Genomic DNA, 22,935 nt, shown 5'->3' on the forward strand with positions numbered 1-22,935 from the left:
GGATAGTCAGCATGGATTTGTTAAGGAAAGATCTTGTTTGACTAACTTGATTGAATTTTTTGAAGAATTAACAAGGAGGATTGATGAGGGTAGTGCAGTTGATGTGGTCTACATGGATTTTAATAAGGCTTTTGACAAGGCCCCACATGGCAGACTGGTTAAAAAAAAATAAAAGCCCATGGGATCCAGGGAAATGTAGCAAGGTGGATGCAAAATTGGCTCTCTGACAGGAAACAAAGGGTACTTGTTGACAGGTGTTTTAGCGACTGGAGGGCAGTTTCCAGTGGTGTTACGCAGCACTCAGTACTGGGTCCCCTGCTTTTTGTGCTTGTATATTAACGATTTGGAGGTAGGAGGCATGGTCAAGAAGTTTGCAGACGACACAAAGCTTGGCCATGTGGTAGATAGCGAGGAGGATAGCTGTAGGCTGCAGGAAGATATTGATGGACTGGTCGGGTGGGCAGAAAAGTGGCAAATGGAATTCAGTCCAGAGAAGTATGAGATGATGCATTTGGGAAGGTCAAACAAGGCAAAGGAATACACAATTAATGGGAGAATACTGAGAGGTGTAGAGGAAGTGAGGAACCTTGGAGTGAATGTCCACAGATCCCTGAAGGTAGCAGGACAGGTTGACAACATGGTTAAGAAGCCACATGGAATCCTTTTATTAGCCGAAGTATAGAATATAAGAGCAGGGAGGTTATGCTGGAACTGTATAACTCATTGGCTACGCCACAACTTGAGTACTGTGTGTCGTTCAGGTCACCTCATTACAGAAAGGATGTAATTGCACTAGAGAGGGTACAGATGAGATTTACGAGGATGTTGCTGGGACTGAAAAAAAGAGGCTATGGGAAAGATTGGATAGGCTGGGGTTGTTCTCCTTGGAACAGAGAAGGCTGAGGGGAGATCTGTTTGAAATGTACAAAATTTGAGGGGCCTGGATAGAGTGGAGGTGAAGGGCCGATTTACCTTTGCGAGGTCAATGACGAGGGGGCATGGATTTAAAGTGATTGGTAGAAAGATTAGAGGGGAGATGAGAAAAAGCCTTTTCACCCACCGGGTGATGGAGGCTGGAACTCACTGCCTGAGAGGGTAGTAGAGGCAGAAACCTCAACTCGTTTAAAAGGTGTCTGTTTATGTACCTCAAGTGCCGTAACCTGCAGGTGTACGGACCAAATGGTAGAAAGTGGAATTAGACTGGGTGGCTCGTTTTTTGGCCAGTGCAAACACAATGGGCCAAGTGGCCTCTTTTTGTTGTAAACCATCTGTGATTCTATGAGCAGTAGCATGCAGTTAGAGTCCAATTGTGGGAAAGGAGTTCGTTGTTTTTAAAAAAAAACCGTTGGAAGCTTTTCGGGAGGTAATCTTTTATCAGTGCAGGCCTGGATGTTCGTTGTCTTAAGGGTGAAGTGTTGCAAGCTTCTTGTGGTTAAGCCTCTTTCCAAAGTCGATGGGGAAGTTCCTGGTTCACCTTTGCAGATGAGGAATCCCAAAGTCACCTTGCAATTTCTCTGCTGCAGTAGTTAGATGTAGTCAGCACGGCACCTGTTCAGCTGAAACAGTCTCATTGCTGTTCTGCTGAAAGATACCTTGTGTGGCTGTTCTCCTGTTCTTCCCCTTTCTCTCCAGAGCGATGCTTCATGAGGTAGAAATATTGTCAGGTTGGGTGTAGGCCAGGTGACTAAGGGCTGTCTCCCCTGGAGTGATTCATGCAATGTTCCAGATATGGGAACCATTGTTCCATGATAACATCTGAATGTGGTCCATTCTGATGAGTAGGTGCTACTTCACACTTATTTTAGTCTTAGCTGCAGAATCAGTTTGGCTACAACAGTATTTGTTAGCTCCATTCCTGAAGATAGGAGTTGTTTGCGTGGAATGGCAGTTTTACATTTCAATGTGTTTTCCCCAAAGCTAATTCAGATGTGGATAATGGCTTTCGTCTTCAACAGGTAAATGTTTATTGACAGTATAGGAGCGGTCACCTGACCTCTACTCCATTTGTGTGGCATAAATGTGTCCATTTGTAGTCCAGTTCAACAGTTGGTTTTTATTTCATAATTCCTCCAGTTCATTTCACATTTCATCACTGTTCCCTTCATGAGCGTGACAAAATGATAATCAAAAATCTAGAAATCTTGTCTTGAAAGGTTGTTTTATTCGTTCATGGGATGTGACCATTGCTCACTCTAGTTGCTCTTGAGAAGGTGGTGGTGGTGAGCCACCTTCTTGAACCACTGTAGTGTAGGTACAGCCACAGTGGCGTGAGATAGGGAGTTCAAGGACTTTGACCCAGCGACGATGAAGGAATAGCAATATATTTCCAAGTCAGGATGGTGTGTAACTTGGGAATTAGCAGGTGATGGTGTTCCCATGTGGCTGTTATTCTTGTTCTTCCAGGTGGTAGAGGTCACTGGTTTGGAAGGTGCTGCCAAAGAAGCCTTGGCGAGTTGCTGCAGTGCATCTTGTAGATGGTACACACTGTAGCTGTGGTGTGCCAGTGCTGGGGGGAGTGAATCTGTAACATTGTGGCTGGGGTGCTAATCAGCCAGGCTGCTTTGTCTTGGATGGTGTCGAGCTCCCTGAGTGGTGTTGGAGCTGCACTCGTTCAGGCAAATGGAGAGTATTCCATTTGTGCCTTAGCAATGGAGAATCAGGACGTGAGTTACTCACTGCAGAATGCTCCGCCTCTGGCCTGCTCTTGTAGCCACTGTATTTGTGGCTGGTCCGGTTGCATTTCTGGTCAGTGCTAACCCCAGAATGTTGTTGATGGGGGATTCAATGATAGTAATCAAGTTGGATGTCAAGGGGAGGTCGTTAGACTCTCTCTTGTTGGAGATGGTCATTAGCTGGCACTTGTGTGAGACAAATGCTACTTCCGTGCCCACATCCTGACAAATTTTTAAGAAGTTAGTACCGCGATGGGCCGAATGGCCTCATTCCATGCTGACATTCTGTGATATCCTTCGATGAGCCCAGTGCATGTATTGAGGGTGCAGCGATCAGGAACGGACAACTGCAACTTCAACAAACTTCAACGTGCTGCACAAGGTACTGTGCATCGTTGTACTACTTCTGTGCCCACATCCTGACAAATTTTTAAGAAGTTAGTGCAGTGATGCACAGTACTTTGTGCAGTATGTTGAAGTTGCAGTTGTCCGTTCCTGATCGTTGACCCATCCTGGCAGTCACTGTCCAGTGTCGGGAAGGATATCATAGAATCTGTCAGCACAGAAGGAGGCCATTCAGCCCATCGTGCATCTTTGAAAGAGCTATTCAATTAGCCCCGCAGCCCTGCAGATTTCTTCCCCTTAAGTATTTATTCAATTCCCTTATGAATTTGGTCCCTTCACCCATTCAGGCAAAGCATCACCTAGTACCTCTGACCCCTTCCCCTACCCCTGAAGGATATCTGAATCTTTCACTACATTCAAGGATATATGAGCTCAAGTTATTGATAAGTAGTTGTGCAAACCATATTTTTTACTTATCAAAACTGTTGGGTTGTTTCAGAGGGAATAGTGGAAGTGATGGAGAAGGAAGACTGCATCCAAGCCTTAAGTGGACAGATCTTCATTGGAATGGTCTCATCCCAATATCAGGCTCGGTTGGACATAGTCCGGCTGATCGATGGGCTTGTCAATGCATGCATCAGGTTCGTCTACTTCTCCCTGGAAGATGAATTAAAAAGCAAGGTACTGTCTGCAGTTGCTGTTTCTGCGCTTTTGACCAAAAACTCCACGGTATCTCGGGTAACTACTGCTGTGCTGTAATTGAAGTGACATTGCAGCTTGAAGGCAGTCATTCCTACGGTCACTTCGCATTTCAGAATTATTAAGACCAAGTTAGGAGGAGTGCACTGTCTTTTCTAGTTCTACTTCTCCACAGGTTACAACATATATTTGAATGTTTACCCAGTTATGCAGTCAATCACGTGCTCTACTCTTTATCCCAGAGTAAACTACACCAACCAGGGTTTTTAAACAACAAAATCACAGAATAATACAGTGCAGAAGAGGCCCTTCGGCCCATCGAGTCTACACCGATGCATTAAAGACACCTGACCTGTCTAATCCCATTTTCCAGCACTTGGCCCATAGCCTTGAATGTTATGACGTGCCAAGTGCTCATCCAGGTACTTTTTAAAGGATGTGAGGCAACCCGTCTCTACCACCCTCCCAAGCAGTGCATTCCAGACCGTCACCACCCTCTGGGTAAAAAAGTTCTTCCTCAAATCCCCCTTAAACCTCCTGCCCCTCACCTTAAACTTGTGTCCCCTTGTAACTGACCCTTCAACTAAGGGGAACAGCTGCTCCCTATCCACCCTGTCCATGCCCCTCATAATCTTGTACACCTCAATCAGGTCACCCCTCAGTCTTCTCTACTCCAGCGAAAACAACCCAAGCCTATCCAACCTCTCTTCATAGCTTAAAATATTCCATCCCAGGCAACATCCTGGTGAATCGCCTCTGCACCCCCTCCAGTGCAATCACATCCTTCCTATAATGTGGCGACCAGAATTGCACACAGTACTCCAACTGCGGCCTTACCAAAGTTCTATACAACTCCAACATGACCTCCCTGCTTTTGTAATCTATGCCTCGATTGATAAAGGCAAGTGTCCCATATGCCTTTTTCACCACCCTATTAACCTGCCCTTCTGCCTTCAGAGATCTATGGACAAACACGCCAAAGTCCCTTTGTTCCTCGGTACTTCCCAGTGTCAGGCCATTCGTTGAGTACTTCCGTGTCACATTACTCCTTCCAAAGTGTATCACCTCACACTTTTCAGGGTTAAATTCCATCTGCCACTTTACTGTCCATTTGATCATCCCGTCCATATCTTCCTGTAACCCAAGACACTCAACCTCACTGTTAACCTCTCGGCCAATCTTTGTGTCATCCGCGAACTTACTGATCCTACCCCCCACATAGTCATCTATGTCGTTTATATAAATGACAAACAATAGGGGACCCAGCAGAGATCCCTGTGGTACACCACTGGACACTGGCTTCCAGTCATTAAAATAGCCATCTGTCATCACTCTCTGTCTCCGATAGCTAAGCCAATTTTGAATCCACCTTATCAAGTTACCCTGTATCCCAATTATCAGTTTATTATAAAACAAGACTTATTCAGTAACAAAGCAAAACGTTAACACATAGATTTAAATATGAAAGTTCCCTTTTAAAATCCCCCACACACAAACGTGCGCACACTGAAAAAAATACAGAAATTCTCTCTGCAGAGGTCTGTTACAAGAAAAAGACAAAAAAAAGAATTCTTTGGCCAAGTACTTGCTAATTGTTGAAGAAAAAAAGAGAAGATATGGAAAGATGTCAGTTGTCCCTTTTGGTGTGGCGTCCGGGTATACAGTGATGGGGGACTGGGATCCTTTCTGGAGCACTTCTTTTCAGGCGGCGTTGAGAATTAATCTGGCAGGTTTTTCCAGGAGAAATGTGGCATCAGGGGTTTCAGCCAGCACACACTTGAATCACAGAGTTTTCTCAAAGACAGGAGGACAGAGGAGCTGACTCAGGGTCCCTTAGAAAGGTGCAGGGAAAATGAACTGGGGGTTTAGTCCTTGGTAGTTTGATCTTCAACTGAATTTCAAACACAGTCCACGCCCTGGCTGAACTGAAAACAATCCAAACCCCAAAACAAAGTTAACCTCCTGACCTCCATAAACCTTGATATGTGGCTTCTCTATCTCCCCTTAGTCCAAAGTTCCTTTTTATTTATCTTAAGACAGGTGATCTCCAGTAGAGGTTGTTTTTAGCACTCCTTGATTCTTCCAGTAAGTGGTTTCAGTCAAGTGTCCTTTCAGTGACCCCAGTGAAAAAATGAAGTCCAGCATTTCTTCAGGCTTCCAAATGAATCCATTTCCACAATTTAAATGAGTCCTGAAAAACATTTTTTTTTAAAAAAAGAAACCCCTTATTACAGAATTTACATTTTTGCTGAGGGACCGTGGATTGTGAATGCTATTTTACAGAACTCAATTCAGTTGTTTTAAGTTGTATATAGATTCTGATCTTCAACTGTAACTGGGTGAGATAAAGCGGAACCATAACGTTAACCACCAGTGAAATGTTTGGGACTTGAGTGCAGCATGACTGACCGTTAGTGAAGCTTGAGGTGTTTAAGATGATCAAAGGAGTTGATGGGCAGATAGAGAATCTATTCCCTCTGGTGGGAGAGTCCAGAACAAGGGGGAATAACAATTTTATAAAGTGTCTTTCTTCACACATTACTATAAAGTGTTTGCACAATCGCAGCTTCCAGCTTTCAGCGAGAGATAAACAGACATGAATCACTCAGTGCCTGCAGGCACCTGTTTCTCCCCAGCTCATGACACGCACTCATTCCATCCAACTTGGGATGGAGGAATGTGTGAACGCTCCCAGTATTTAAACCACGCTTTCTGGGCTTGAATGTAGCTGACTGCATTGTATAGAATAATAGATGCCTGGAACTCATCAAGGCGTTTCGAAAATCCATGCCAGTACTCACTGTTAATGGGTAATGCTTAGCAGCTGGAATATTTTTTACAAAACTATATATTGGAATAGCATTTGTGGCACCTGCCTCTTAAACTGTAAAACATGACAGTAAATTTAAAATATCCTAGGCAGCAGCAGAGAGCAGCTTAACAGATGTGCTTGTTCCATACGCAGTGCAACACTGACTGAAAAAAGTGGGGATGAAATTGGTCTTCAGCAGTAGCGCAAAACATGCAATAGCAAATCAGCAGCCCACTTGTTTGATTTCCTTGCCTGTTGAAGTTAATGGCAATGTTGATCAGGATGGTGTAAAACGAGCTGCCGTTTCACTTTGGCTTGTTATGCCCAAGACCAGTTTTGAGACCAGAACAATTGACGTGCTTTTATTGGTCTTCAATCTGCTTTTCGCCTTGGTGTACTTTTGGAGAGAGTGAATAATTTAAGTAAAATTGCAGATTTGGGAGTGATTCCGCCTGTGCTGAGACTCGCTTTGAGTATGCTGACTCTATCTTTGCAGAGTTCTTTCTAATGTTCAACGCACTAACATTTCCTTAAAGCAGACATGGGAGAGAGTTTTAAGAAGAAAGCCTCATTAAAAATGAAAAATAAAGTATTGTTTCCGACATTTCTTTTGCTATTTCAGATTTCCGTTATTTTAATCTCATTTAAAGGTGACTTTGTTCTAAGCGTAACCTTTAATAGCATTATTAGATACTGTGTGTTAAGAACATAGAAATAGGACTAGACCAATCAGCCCCCCTTAGCCTGTTACGCATTCAATTAGATCTTGGCTAATCTTTACCTTAACTGCCTCTAATGCTGCCTTGGTCTATCAATCTCAGTTTTGAAATTTTCCATTGACCCCAGTCTCATGAGCTTTTTTGATTGATTTCCAGATTTCCATTACCCTTTGTGTAAAGAAATACTTTTTGACATCACCCTGAATGGCCCAGCTCTAATTTTAAGGATTATTCCCCCTTGTTCTGGTCTCTCCCACCAGAGGGAACAGTTTCTCTCTATCTGCCCATCAATTCCTTTGATCATCAATTTCAACACATTAATTTCATCAACCTTTACTCTTTTATATTCAAGGGAATACAAACCTAATATATGCCATTTGTCCTCATAATTTAACACTTTTAGCTCAGTATTATTCTGGTGAATCTGTGCTGCACCCCCTCCTTCCTGAGGTGCAGTGTCCAGAACTGAATGTAGTACCCCAGATGGCATCTAACCAGAGCTCTCTATAGCTATAATGTAACTTCCATCTCTTTGTATTCCAGCCCCCTTGAGATAAAGGACAACTTTCCATTAGCCTTTTTTTTTTCTGTTCACTAACCTTTAGTTTAGTAAATAGTAAACTCACTGCAGGACTTGAGCACATAATCTCAAGTGACTTCACGCAATACTGAGGAAGTGCTACATTGATGGTAGAGTCTTTCAGATTGAACGTTAAACTGAAGCCCTGCTCAGGGGAAAGATCCTATGGTTCTATTCAGAGAAAGTGGTGTCTTGTCCAAACATTGACTTCTCAACGAAGGCCACCAAAAACAGCTCACCTGCTCCATCATTTCATGTGTTGCTGCTGTGTGAAATTTGACTGCTGCATTAAAACTACAGTGAGCATTAGTGATTAGCTGCAAAGTGATTTGGGATGCCCTAAGTAGATGAAAGGCACTATATACATGTATCATCTTTTTTTCTTACTGAACACAGTGATATAGGTTTCTGCTTGTGAAGCTGTCTATGAATTGTGATTGTCTTGCCTGTGGGGCAAAGAAATCCTCTTGTACCCTTTGACCAGACTCCTAACCAAATCTTAAGCTGCACTGCCCCCCGGAAACTATTTTCTCATGCAAAGTGATGCAACTGAACATTCACCTTCTGCTAATAATCTGTCTCTTCGGCCCAGGTGTTTGCAGAGAAGATGGGTTTAGAGACAGGCTGGAACTGCCACATCTCTCTGCTGCCGTGCAGCGGAGGTCCAGGCTCTGAGATCCCACAATCCAGCCCAAGCCACACAGGCTCTCTGCGTGATGACCTTCATCAGGGTAGGGGACACTATGCTACATTTTATTGAGGCCTGTAGAACATGGCATTGTTCCATGTGTGTAACAAGTGTGATCTGTGCTCAACATTCAATGCCTATGTTTCAGAGACTTGAGAGTAATCAAATCAATTCTTTAAATTGTTAGCTTAGATTAGCACTCAAACTTCAGTTCAGTGTATCTTCGTAGAAGTAATAGTTGCTGAAAATTCAAAGGCAGAGGCTTTGTAACCTCATAAAATCGTGTATAACCATTGAAGTTGAACAACTGCTCATCTTAGGTTGGCTGCCAACCATCATTGACTAGTGCTGGCCCGAGATTCGATAGCCTCTAATGTACCCTGTTGATCAAAGGATTGAGTTTCAGGGCTACCACTTTGAAGCAGCATTTTTTTTTTACTGGGTGAGGGAGGCAATGCTACCAGCTCTATAGAACAGGATAAAAACAGATGAGATATTAGCTGGCGTCTCCATCTGATCTCCTTACGTTGGTGAGGTTAACTCAACCGTGCTGAATCCTTGCACTTTAGTCAGTGTTCTTTATTCATATGTAGATTCGAAGGATGATGCAGAGGGAGCATTGCTAATGGAAGAAGAGAGACACTCAGACCTCATTAGTTTTCAGCCAACAGACAGTGATGTGCCCAGCTTTCTGGAAGATCATAACAGGGTAAGATACAGGTTCGGTGACGGGACTGAATATGTAGCCACTGAATTTGTGATCAGCTTTATGTAGATTATTACTTTAGATGTGCACTGAAACCCTAGTTCAATGTATCTTCACAGATGTAATGGTTGGAGCAAAGACAGAGGCTTCGCAAGTTCATAAAATCACGTATAACTGTTGCACCTTAACTATTTTATTATGAACTAACACTAGACTAAGTCCACATAGCCTCTCATATACCCTGTTGATTTGAGATTGAATCCAGGGAAACCACTTTGACGCAATTTACACTACACAGTTTCAACAATAGCAACAGCAGTATGCAGGTATATAGCGTCTTTAATGTAAAACATCCCAAGGCACAGAAGCGTTACCTAACAGTTTAACACCCAACCACATAAAGATATTAAGACAGGTGACCAAGCTCGGCCACAGAGGTAGATTGTAAGGAGACTGGGAGAGGATTGATCTGCAGCTATTTTTATTTGTTTTCCTGAGTTGAGCTGTATTCTTGGTTGAGGGGGCTGGCAGGTGACTTGCTTTCAGATCTCTGCCGATGGCTGCAGGAGATCTCATCACTGCATGGGTGCTTGGGGCAATGCACTTGCTTTCTATGTGGCGGAGGATCTGAACTGTGATTTGTGCCTCCATACAGCGGTACTGCTGAGACTGAGTCCGCTAGCTGGGGCACGGCTAGAATAGCTTCGGTGCAGCCACCATACCGCATCCATTTAAAAAAAGCAATAATGTAAATTACACACTGTCTTTCTATTTCTTAGGCTAAACTGCCACGAGGAATCCATCAGGTACGACCTCATCTCCAGAACATCGATAATGTGCCTTTACTGGTTCCTCTGTTCACAGACTGCACTCAAGATAGTAAGTGACCATTATATACCTGTGCACTTTTAGTCACAGTAGCAATACATTGACCTGCGATCCTAGAGTTGTGCTTTGAGTCGATAAACGGTAGACACAGATTTAAGATAATTGGCGGAATATCCGGGGTTGGGGAATAAGAATTTTTTTTAAATGCAGCGTGTTATGATCTGGGATGTGCTGCCTGAAAGGGTGGTGGAAGCAGATTCAATCGTGATTTTCAAAGGAAATTGAATAAATACTTGAAAAGAAAAAATTACAAGGCTCCGGGGAAAGACGAGGGGGAGTGGGACTAATTGGATAACTCTTCCAAAGAGCCAGAATAGACACAATAGGATGAGTGGCCTCCCTGATTGGATCCAGCAGTCAGTCACAGAAATGCAACAGGTTTGACTCAGCAATTCGTCCTTGGAGAAATGCACCACAGCATTTCAAATCGACTTTATAGATTCCACTGCTGACTTTGACAGCTGCATCCTCAGGTCAGTAAGTTGCCTGTCTAGTTGTGTTTGTACATTCTTTTTTATTCATTTGTGGGATGTGGGCGTCGCTGGCTAAGCCAGTATTTATTGCCCATCCCTAATTGCCCTTGAGAAGGTGGTGGTGAGCTGCTTTCTTGAACTGCTGCAGTCCTTGGGGTATAGGTACACCCACAGTGCTGTTAGGAAGGGAGTTCCAGGATTTTGACCCAGCGACATGAAGGAATGGCGATATAGTTCTGAGGATGGTGTGTGACTTGGAGGGAAACTTGCAGGTGGTGGTGTTCCCATGCATCTGCTGCCCTTGTCCTTCAAGGTCATAGAGGTCATGGGTTTGGAAGATGCTATCGAAGGAGCCTTGTGAGTTGCTGCAGTGCATCTTGTGCATTGAAATCGTCAATTCCAGAAATTTCAGCAACTCCGTTATTTAAGCAACTCTTTTTTTTGAATTCATAAGAGAGGAAACAAATATGGGGATAGCGTGGGAAAGTGGCATTGAGGTAGATGATCAGCCATGGTCTAATTGAATGGCAGAGCAGGCGCAACAGGCTGAATGGCCTACTCTTACTACTGTGTTCCTAATGCAAATTTTAGTTCATTGACACCCTAGAGACCTGACCCAGAGATGGCATTACACATGGATTAAGTTATCTCCATAATGTTTCACAAGTCATCTGCCCTCATACCTCCCTGTAGCTTCATTCATAAATATCTTGATTTTGGTGAAGGGCCAAAGCTGACAGCACAGGACTCCATCAGAAACCAGTGATTAAACAACTCCAAGCTTCAAAAGCATGTAATTTGTAGGAAAATGAAAGATTGGGGTCAGCTGAGGAGTTCCATGGTTTGGAGGTCCTGGGAAAGAATGTGTTTGAGTAGGAGAGTGCAAAGAAGCTTAATTACCATGAGGCTAGAGGGTGTTCATTCTTGCATAATTCCCTGGTGGTGGTTTTTTTTTTAACAAGCATGCTGCTCTTCCTTTTCCAGCAATGTGTGAAATGATGAAGATCATGCAGGAATATGGTGAGGTGATCTGCTGCCTGGGCAGCTCTGCCAACTTCAGGAACAACTGCCTTTTCCTGCAGAGTGACATTGGGTGAGGATCCGTTCTGTGCATGTTTGGCACAGTTTATTTGTTAAGCAATCGGTAGCTGCATGGCCTGACCCAGCCCGACCTGACCACCGCAATGTTCCCTGTACTTACCTTCTGACTCCCAAATTTCAGGAAGCTGCAGCATGAGCATGATAATGTCATAGAGACGCTCACTGCACAGACTCAGTTTCCCTGCTTGACGTCCTGGACTCGCAGCTCAGCTAAGTTTTTAACTTTTAACACTTACTTGCAAATCTTGCTGTGTGTGTCCGGCCCAACCTGACCTGAGCCCAAAGAGCGGCCCGACCCGAACCCGACACACGTCGGGTTTGGGTCGGGTAGCAGGCCTTTAGACCTGAGTAACAATGGGCTCAGTGAACAGTCTCACCAGCATTGCAAGTTAGCTGGACAGACTCCTCCAGTAACCTTTATGATTTTTTACAGCTGATTTATAGATTTTCTATTTGTTTCTGGACTGCTAAATTATAGTCTTTTCACACAGTATTACAGTTTGCATCCTTAACTGTATTGATTGCATCAAAAGCAAACCAAATCACGTGATGTTCTTAAAATGTAATATTTCACTTGGATTGGAAGAATTCTTTGAGAAAGTCAGACAGTGATTAAATGAAGAGCAGGATGGAGTTACAGGTCAGACCAAATGCGCAGGTTCCGATCAGACACAAGTTCATGAAACAAATAACACAATCCTGCTATTGCTTGAAAGGGGGCTTGGTAATGCAGTGGGAACTGCTGAAGAAAATAAAGATATGCGTGTACAATGAACAAAAGACAGAATATTTAACATTCCACTTTTCGCTGAAATTTAGTGCTAAGTCAGTTAATGTGATTTTTACAGCAACCTATTTGGATGCAGTCAGTTTATTGACATAAATGTATCAATTTAAAAAGAAAACTGGGAATCTAAACTAGAAAGGAACATGCTGGAAATACACAGCAGCCAGTCAGCATCTGTGAAGGACAGGACATGATCAGGATTCTGATTGTTACAGGCATCCCTGCAACAAAATTTTGCTTTAAAAGAAAAGCAAGTAAGTGTGGTATGTGCTGATTGGATTAGACTGTGTAGCTCCATTTCCTCGTGAGTAAAGGCCACGTGCTCAGGCTGTTTAGTGTGGAAGAATTCCGAGATAAGAGGCGATGCACCCAGAAGGAAGGGACTCGTATGACATCAAGAGGCACGCTTCTATCCAAGACAGGGCAAGTGATATACTTTCTGCTTGTGGTCTACAAAATTGTTGCTCATGCACGACATTAAGTTTTTCACATCTTGAAGCATCATTGCATCCCATTTGGAGTTGAATAGAATTCCGTACACTTTCTATTCGCTGACGACTGAGAAACAAACACTTTATTAAAACTGGGAAAAATAGAATCACAAAAACACCAATCACAGAAAGGGAGTAAGTAGACTGAACAATCTGCAAACTGCTTAATGGGAAGCTCCCAGCATAGTTGTATGTTCTGTCTTTTGCAGTGTTGTACACTTCAGGATCAGGGCATTCTGTTTGCATCAGCCATGGGATTTTTTTTTTTATTTTAAATAGAGATACAGCACTGAAACAGGCCCTTCGGCCCACCGAGTCTGTGCTGCCCAACAACCACCCATTTATACTAATCCTACATTAATCCCATGTTTCCTATCACATCCCCACCATTCTCCTACCACCTACCTACACTCGGGGCAATTTACAATGCCCAATTTACCTAACAACCTGCAAGTCTTTGGCTGTGGGACAAAACCGGAGCACCCGGCGGAAACACACACGGTCACAGGGAGAACTTGCAAACTCCGCACAGACAGTACCCAGAACTGAACCCGGGTCGCTGGAGCTGTGAGGCTGCGGTGCTAACCACTGCGCCACTGTGCCAGATGAAGGGAGAAAGCTAAGGAAAGGGTACTGTCCCATGGTTTTGTTACTATTATACCTGAAGAAATAGGTGGTGCTGAGTTCCCATACTGCAGACACTACAAAAATAAATTTGACAGTCATTATTAGTGTCAATCTTTGGTTTGAGATTCCTTAACTACATTCTTTTGTTAATAGTGTTGCACTGGATCCACTCTATCCGTCTCGATGTTCCTGGGAGACCTTTGGCTATGCCACCAGTGCCAATGTTTCATTTGATTCTGATGAACTTACACCTCTGCAGTTATCTGGCCTCTTGAACAGCCTGCCCTGCTCCATTTCCTTTCACCAGGAGGAGAGCATCAGCATTATCAAACTCATCGAGCAGGTGTGTGTGCAAGCTTGTGTGCATGTATGTGCACACAGCAAAAAAAATCCTCAATACTAGACAGATATCTGCCCCAACCTGCACTGCCATCACATGCTTAGTTATCTCTGAGGCAACCGCTTTGTCTGAGCTGAGATGCTAGAATAGATAGAGACTGGGATGTCCAAAAGGCTGAAGATAAGTAAATTCTGTTTCAAAATGTATTTTTTTATTTTGTGAAACACTCCTGTCATCTTCATTCCACATTGGGCACACAAGGTAGGAATTGGGCCCTCTTCCAAAGGGTTTATTTTATCAATGCTGTCATGACTCCATCTCCTGCACATCAGTTCATTTTCCCCCGGCAAAGAGGAAGTTATTTTTGTTGCCTACATTTAACTTTTGTTCCCTTGAGTATATAAAATTGAGGGTAATCTGATTGAAGTGTTTAAAATGTTAAAAAAAAATTGATAGCGTTAGATATAGAGAAATTGCTTCCTCTGGTGAGGGAATTGAGAATGAGGGGACATAATAAAATTAGTCAGGTCATTCAGGAGTGGAATCAGGAAGCCCTTTTTCCCCCACACAGCGTAGTAGAAATCTGGAACACTCTCCCCAATGCTGGAGGACAACTGGAGCTTCCAAGACTGAGATCAATAGATTTTTATTCAGTAAGGGTATCACGGGATATGGAGCAAAGGCGGGTAAATGCAATAAGGTGCATATCAATAATGACCTAATTAAATGGTGGAGCAGGCTGAAGGGGCTGAATGGCCTACTCCTGTTCCTGTGTTCCTATTTGTAATTAAATTGGCTGCTGTATTTGTTTATATAACAACAGTGTCGATACACTTCAGATGTAATTTATTGAAGTGCTTTCAGACATTCTTACTCATTTTTGTGGCTGCCATTTTTTTGAGGATGCATCTCAACGAAAGTGAACTGGAAAATCCTTGTTGGACTGTTAATCCATTTGTGAATGGAATGTGGCTGCTTCAATGCAAAGCATCTCAAGCACTAGAAGGATTGTAACACTATATTCTTGGTAACAGTTGGAAAGTATAAGATGTCTGTTGCCAGATCGAGGCACCAATAGTTGCTGCCTCAGGTTATTGAGATATACCCACAAGGACAGAGTGCACTATGTAAACTGCATATTATAGAAAAATGAGAATAAAACCAGCACTCCAAAGAAACTCATTACTGAAATTTTCCAGTCTCGTGCAAACCATGTAGAATTGCATTGTTTGCTGCAAAGAAACAGGCCATTATGCCCAACATGTCTAAGCCAGTGTTTATGATCCTCTTGTATAATAAAAACAAGAAATGCTGGAAATACTCAGCATGTCTGGCAGCATCTGTGGAGAGAGAAGCAGAGTTAATGTTTCAGGTCAGTGACCCTTCTTCAGAACTAGCAAATAATAGAAATATAAAAGGTTATAAGCAAGTAAAGCAGGGGTGGGGCAAGAGATAACAAAGGAGAAGGTGTAATTAGGACAAGGTCACAAGGTTTGCTTTTATTTATGATCCTCTTGCCCTACTTCATCTCATCCTATCAGTAAAACCTTTTATTCCTTTCTCCCTCTTGTACTTGCCTAGCTTCCCCTTAAATGCATCTATATTATTCGCCACAACTACTCCTTGTGTGGTAGCATGTTCCAGGTGGTTAGAACCATAAGTTACCTAGTAACCAAATTAGAACCGAGTGGCTGGCTACATATATTTTAAATTGTTAGCATTTCAGGGATGTTCAGCTGTCCCAAGTCTGGCGTCCCAGGCATCTCTTAAATACTGTTACCTGGAGTAGACCTCATACATTCATCAAACATTCATTCTAGAGGGACAGCCTCTTTGACAGAGCTGATGTGATGTTAAAGCTTCATTTCAGGAGCCTCCTTCCTTTTAAATTTTGTGAAGCAGGAGTGTCGAGAATGTGGAATTAAGGGGAAAGCTCGATTACCCACCTTGGTACATCAATCATCAAATAGAATTTCCACATGCAGTGCCCCCACAGTTGTGGCTGAATGTTTAAACTATCTGGGGGTTAGGGGACTATCTGGTTAGCTACTGCACACCATGTCTAAACCAACCATTGAAGAGGTGGGGTGTCTCTCTTTATCAGAAGGACAGCAGGTCATGTATCAGCACAGGTGCAGATGCTTGTTGCATAATGCACGTGTTTTCCAGGGACCAGTCTGAAGATGAGGTGTGGGAAAGGCTTCCATTTGAAGAATGAAGATGCCCTTATCAAGCTGGCTAATTTTTCTGGTCAATGGGCCCAACACAATAAGAAGGCAGTCATTACAGTGACCATCGATGTCTGATATAGTTGGTTAGGTATTCATTTCATTGTGCTGAAAAGCCAGGCCACCCACATGCATGCAGGCAGGGAGTGGCCCACATGGAATTTTGTATCAACATAGCTGCATGGATTATGCTTGTGAAGATTATTTACGAAAATTAACGATCGTGTGTTTCCGGAGTTAAATTGGGCAGTCTATTTTGTAGAATGTCAGAGAGGAAGAGAAGACTTTTCACTGTGGTGGAAATGTTTAGCACCAGCTCCTACAGATTATTCAATCATGGTGGGCATCACAACCAAACCCAATTCTGTCCTCCTCTGACTTCTACCATGATGAACTGTCTGTCAAGGGCCCAGAGGTGACAGTCAGGAGTAAGAATCACAGTCTTCTCCCTAGTTGAGGTGCACTGAGGGTAACTTTTGCACCTCACTGGTGCTTCAACGCACTTCAGCCATCAGATTTGGGGCCTTTTGCCTGTATGGCTCAGTACGGCAGCAGCAGCTGGATTTGCATACAAAAAAAAATACGGGCAGCAGCACTCGTCATTTGTTTGAAGTTGTGTGCTGACTGCAGACTGGTAAAGTGTACACACCGAGGCCTTTGGCTCACATGCCATAATCAATGAGGCAGGATTAGTATATTGTCTTCTGAATCTGCTACTTACTGCCTAAAGCACGACCTGTTGTTGAAGTGGTGCCAGTTTTGGTGGTGATCTCACTGATGTTTGGTAACAGGATCCTTCAACGACAGTGTGCTGTCTAAATATATACAGAGGTATTTTAGCTGATGAATAGTTTTAACTTTGAGAACATTAATGTTAACTTTGTGAGGGGCTTTCTTCAGGAAGATGTTCCAGTGAACCAAATCAAATTAGATTTTGTTTACAGTTAACATAAAATGGTTGGCATCTAGTGGCCGAGAGCTTTTAACCAGTTTGAGATTACCTGTCATAAGTATATAGAGTCCTAAAATATGATGGTAGTTTAAGATAGGATATTAATCTAATAAGATTGTAATTCTATAACTGAAAGAAAGAAATAGAAACACTTGCATTTATGTAATGTCAGGATATCTCAAAAAGCTTCACAACCAATCAAGTACTTTTTTGAAGTGTAGTATTCAAACATGGTAGGCATCACAGCAAAGTCCAATCCTGTCCCCCCTTGACTTCCAGCTTCTAGCAAGGCCCCTGGATGATGGTCAGCAGTAAGAATCACAGCTAAATGTTAATGTAGCAGTGCAATGTCACTGTAATGCACACAAGGTAATGACCAGATAATCTGTTCTAGTGATGTTGATTGAGGTAGAAATGTTGGCCAGAACACTGGGAGAATTTCCCTGCTCCTCTTCGGAATAGTGCCTTGGGATCTTTTATGTCTGCCTAAGAGGGCAGACTAGCTGCGATTTAATGTCTCATCCATAAGCTGGCACCCCCGGTAGTGTATCACACCCTCAGTATTGCATTGGAGTCTCAGTCTAGGTTTTGTCCTTTAAAAGAAAGACTTAAATCAGATATCATGGGTGCACCTACATTATCATGCACCATGGAGGGCCTTCCCATGGATAATTGGGCTTCCCCAAAATTTGGCCTTGTATATACTGTAGAGTATAACCCTGGGCGCAGTCATATAAATGTGTTCAATAAAAATAACATTGCTTTGTATCTTCTTTGAGCTCTGAGGTATACTTATGTTGTGTGGAAAGAGATTGACGTCTAATTGCTGCTGTGCACTGATGGCATCTTGTGAAAGGCTTTGGTCTGCACAGATTGTGGTGGGTAACAGAACCGTGGATATTTGAGGTTCCCCTGTATACTTGGGTCCTAGTAAGTATTAAACCAGTGTATGAGACTGTCAGATAACCTGAGCTCTTGTCAATTTGGCATAGGATGGCTTTTGGTACGTCACAAGTTATGTCGGAAAAAAAAAGTTTTGCCCTTTGTATTTCCATTGTTATAATCTAATATGAAAGGTGTCTAATTGTTACTGTGATATTGTTTGTGGGGCTTCAGTTTAAATACCAGGCAACGCACATTAAAAGTTGGAAAATTAGGCTTAAGAGAAATCAAACATTTTTCACCCAGAAGGCCGTAGAATTGCTTTATATCTTTGATATCTTCTATTTTTTCCTCCTGTGTTGTGGGCCTTTGTCCTTCTTGGTTTGGAAGAGTAAATTAATAGAAATGGCTATTTAAGTGAGCAGTATAAGCAGCCATAAAGGCAGGGCTAAAGTGTGGCGAGTCGAAGAGACTTGGCAGTTGGCAGGAAAAAAGACAGAGGCACAAGGGGAGAGCCAACTGTGTAACAGCCCCGACAAACAAATTTTTGTGCAGCACCTGTGGAAGAGCCTGTCACTCTAGAATTGGCCTTCATAGCCACTCCAGGCGCTGCTTCACAAACCACTGACCACCTCCAGGTGCTTACCCATTGTCTTTTGAGATAAGGAGGCCAAAGAAAAAAAGAAGATAAGCAGAAACAGGAGACTGGTTGGAATAATCTTTAAAAAGAAATTTGGGCCTAGTAACATTTTGCTAAATATACTTGTAAATTTTCAGCTTTTTCTTGGCGTGGATTTTCATGCGAGGTGTGCATATTGAGGAAATTGTAGGCACCCAACTTTTAATTTTCTATCCATTAAAATTCATCAATGGAAAATTGTTGACTGAGGGATGTGAGATATACGTGCACCCAGTGGGCAAGGCTTCATGCTAGAAATGCACAAGTTTAAAATAGACCCTCTTATATTCAGTGAATCTTAACATTATGCTATAGCACCATTGCCCATCAAGTCAGATCACTAGATTCTACCAGGTGCTACTCCACAAACCAGCACCAAGTGAAGACTTGATCAAACAAAGTAACAGATCTCTCCATACAGCAAAAATACCAAGACACATTTGTGCAGTGTGTGGTGTTTTTATGTGTAGCTTGCAACAGACATAGCCCAAACAACACAACCTTGTTCCAGTTTAATTTAACCAGTGATATTTCCATTTTTCCACAGGCACGGCACACAACATATGGAATCAGGAAATGCTTCCTCTTTCTGTTACAATGTCAGCTTACTCTAGTCTTCATTCAGGTGGGAAAATCAATTATTCTTCCACATTCAACTAGCATGGGGATCCGATCTCTCGCCTCTTAATGTTGCTTCCAAATTGTGAAACATCCTATTACTTAAATACTTGAGTACAAGGTTGGAAATTTCGGTAACTGGTGATACAAAGTAAGGCTGTTCCTTTATATGTGATTTATTGTGGTGGGTGGTGCTGTATTTCACTCTTGAGCACGCTCACTTGCTCTTTGCCGGATTCCTCTTGGCCTCTCCCTCAGACCACTCGTCATCTCGAGTCTGACAGTTCCAAGAACCTCTATCCTGTACATTACTCATATAGCCATCTTTGACGTGAGCCTTGACTGTAAGTGTTGATGAGATGCTCAACCATGAGGGATTAATAGCTAAGTTTGGTGCTGTCCTTTGCTGACATCCATGTACTTATGTGTTCTAGCAAGAGTCACTCAGGAGTGGGAACTATGATGGGATTTTTGTCTATTGCTTCAGGTCATTCCCCACTGCTACTCTAGCTGAAAAGGGCTAACTTAGCAATGTGCCAGGATTGTATTTCAAACTTTTCTGGTCACCATTGCTCAGTGCTACCATGTTTATCACTGTAAAGATTCATTGTGCCATTGTGAAGATTCCTGGTCTGCTTGTCCAGGAATATTGAGAGTAAAGTTGTGGACTGTGATTGAAATTGGGGCATCTGTTTGGGAGCATAATGCTTCAACTGCAAGCCTATTATTGGCTGCTGAGTTGTATTGATGGCATAATTGTACACAGCATTTTGTCATGCCTGTACTGTGACGGATGACATGGTGACCCTTTATTAATACTGGGCTCTCTGTGTTTGAGCAGTTTTTGGCCTGTCTGGTTCAGCTGCCTCCACCACTCGGCACCACCGATGTTCTCTGGCTGTCCTGCTTCTGTTACCCGTTACTGAGGTGAGTGTACACTCTGCCAACAATCAAAATAAAACATAGCTATAAGTTTTCACTGTCATTACCAGGTTAGAAGTGACTGCTCCTGACGGGAATAAATGGAGCAGATTAATGTGATGTGAGAAAAGAAATTCCGCAGAAAGAATCTTCAAAGTCTGTGTTGCAATCATAGAGTCGGAATGATACAGTAGAGGAGGAGGACATTCGGCCCATAGTGTCTCTTTGGGGAAAAAAACTATCCAGTTAGTCCTACCAACCCCCTCCTCCCCCCTGGCTCTTTACCATTGGCCCTACAAAATCCTTCCCCTTTAAGTACTTGTTCCGGACAGGTGGTAAGGCAACTGACCACAGTTGTGTTGTTTAAAATGATGAGTTGCCAAATAAACAGACAGTGACAGGTTTTCTTGTTGGTTTAAAGCAGAAGGTTAACTATTTTTGTTGGACAGTATTCATTCCCCGAAATGATCGCAACGCCCCTCACGCACGCATTCACTCCCACATGCACTCTCGAAGATAGATGGAAGTTAAAAGATAAGAATTCAAGGTGTGTCAGATGTTCGTGGTTTACGGTAAACCTGTTGAATCATCTAAGTAGGACAGTTTTTTTTTTAAAGATGCAGGCCTGGGTGTTGGTAGTCTTGAATTCTTTGAGGTGTTGTAGATTTCTGGTGGTTAAGATTTCAGACTGGAGGTGGCAGTCACTTTCGGTTCTCTGCTGCACCAAGTTGAAGTGTAGAATTAGCAGTAGGGGCTTCTTGTTTAGGCTGGATCTTTCCACAGCCCTTGGCTAGACTCGTTCTAAGAGGTGGTTGTGATCCCACTCTCCCGTCCCCCTTGCTGGAATTCAAGATGGCTTTCTGTGTGGCTGACGAGAGACCAACCTGATTTTCATGTCTGAAGTTCAGTACAGGCAAGACCCCCGCTTTGTTCCTCAACGATTACCTTGTGATTATCTCTCATTTCCATGCAGATGGTGTTGATTGGTTTTCAGTCTTAGTAGACAATGGATGTGGATTACAGTACAGGAGGTGGTATGAGTCATTTGTCTTGTCCTCCATTTTGTTGACAGCCAATGTCCCAATCTTTTTAAATTTGTTCTAAGTTTTATAAAATTTTGGTTAGTTTCTATATTTTCATTGCTACACTCCCCGTGAGCGTGACATACTTAACCAATTTTCGTTTGAAAGTTGTTATTGGTTCTGCTTTCATAACCTTTTTTAGGCAGTGCATTGCAGGTTATCATAACTCACGGGGTTAAAAAAGTCTCATCCTGTCACCACTGGACCTTTTTGTGATTACCTTAATTTCTCTGTCCTCTTCTGCCACTGGAAACTTACTCCTCATTTACTCTATCGAAACCCTTCATGATTGTGAACATCTCTATTAAACCTCCCCTTAACTTCCTCCGCTCTAGAGAGCATGTCTGGAGACCATGTCTCCAATACATCCATGTAACTGAAGTCCTGCATCCCTAATATTAAAGCAGCAAAGTTCAATTTCCAAGCTGTTAGATTACAAACTCTGGTTCAAACTCTAAAATGGGAGTGACAAGGTCCCGACTCTCTAGAAATGGAGGATATAATCATTGACAGCATGGCTTTCTGCTCAGTCTGTTCTCATCCAGGGGAGAGGTATAGCCCCCTCATTAAGCAGCTTATTGGATCTCACTGCAGGCTCTGATTCACTCTGTTAATTACAGTTTAATGCATGGTGTGGACTAGACTGATTTGTATCAGTGGATAATTACCTGGAGAAACAGTTGATAGAGCAGTAGAAGAGGGATGTGTTCCCTGGATACAGGTCAGTTGTATGAACCACAGCAGTCTTTTTTTCGTTAGCTGCATCCATTAAAGTGTCAGATGTGCCGAAACTGCCTGTGGCCCATAGCTTGGTTTGCTTGCACACTACTCAAGGCGGAGTGTCTGAGCTTTTTGTCGTCTTGGGTAATTTTATTGTGTGGCTTGGCGGCCTGTGGCCAGATATAAGTAAACACGTACAGGCAAAACATCAATCATGCATTAAGGTATGTAATCAAATTCACGTATTAGCAGCTCCCTCCCCCAAGCTAAGCTAAATTAAGAATCCTGCTGCTAGTGAGCAAGCACTGCCCAGGACATACCCTTCCAAAGTGCATGTCATGAGATGCAAACTTGACAACCCATTAGAGTAAGATATATAAATATGTTAAATAGGAACTCTTTTACTTGGGCTTTCTGAGCTAGCCTGTGGTCCATGGGCTGTAATTCAGAGACCCCGGCTTAGAGCTGTCGTGGTCCTTGAAGTTAGACTTTTTTTTTCTAATACTGAATTTAACATGGCAGATTTTTATTGTCGATTCTCTGCCTACTGTGCGCTGGATCGTGGTGCTCTGTCACAGAAATTAATAGCATAGACTTCCTTCAGTGCTAGAAATTCTTTCAGCCCATCATGCTAGTGCTGATGTTGGCTTTTCAACTGGAGCTATGTACTTGAATGCCATTTCCCTGTCCTTACCCCCATATTATTTTACATTTTTACTTTCAAACACTTGCACATTTCCCTGTTAAACAATAATACGGCCTATGCCTCCATTGTCTCGAGCCTGAAAGTTAGGGTCTCAGTATTTTTTGCACTTGCCTTGTTTGGATTTTGTGGGCGGGGAGATTTGGAAAGGGCTGGTTTTAGCAATGTGGCCTCTTTGGTGAATGAATCCTAAATCAGAACACCAAACACTCTGATAATACC

General features: G+C 42.8%; 1 protein-coding gene across 2 annotated transcripts in view; it reads left to right on the forward strand.

Annotated features, from left to right (window-relative positions):
- Window positions 1-22,935, forward strand: part of tmem94 (transmembrane protein 94) — a 160,267-nt gene that overhangs the window by 113,606 nt on the left and 23,726 nt on the right. For both annotated transcript variants that reach the window (XM_068057894.1, XM_068057895.1), the window contains 8 exons: window positions 3,517-3,698; window positions 8,420-8,558; window positions 9,109-9,224; window positions 10,001-10,100; window positions 11,567-11,675; window positions 13,742-13,931; window positions 19,217-19,294; window positions 20,129-20,214. In XM_068057894.1, coding sequence (XP_067913995.1) covers window positions 3,517-3,698; window positions 8,420-8,558; window positions 9,109-9,224; window positions 10,001-10,100; window positions 11,567-11,675; window positions 13,742-13,931; window positions 19,217-19,294; window positions 20,129-20,214 — 1,000 coding nt within the window. The remainder of the gene's footprint in view (window positions 1-3,516; window positions 3,699-8,419; window positions 8,559-9,108; window positions 9,225-10,000; window positions 10,101-11,566; window positions 11,676-13,741; window positions 13,932-19,216; window positions 19,295-20,128; window positions 20,215-22,935) is intronic.

This window comes from Heterodontus francisci, chromosome 26, assembly GCF_036365525.1.
Source record: "Heterodontus francisci isolate sHetFra1 chromosome 26, sHetFra1.hap1, whole genome shotgun sequence".
Taxonomy (NCBI): Eukaryota; Metazoa; Chordata; class Chondrichthyes; order Heterodontiformes; family Heterodontidae; genus Heterodontus; species Heterodontus francisci.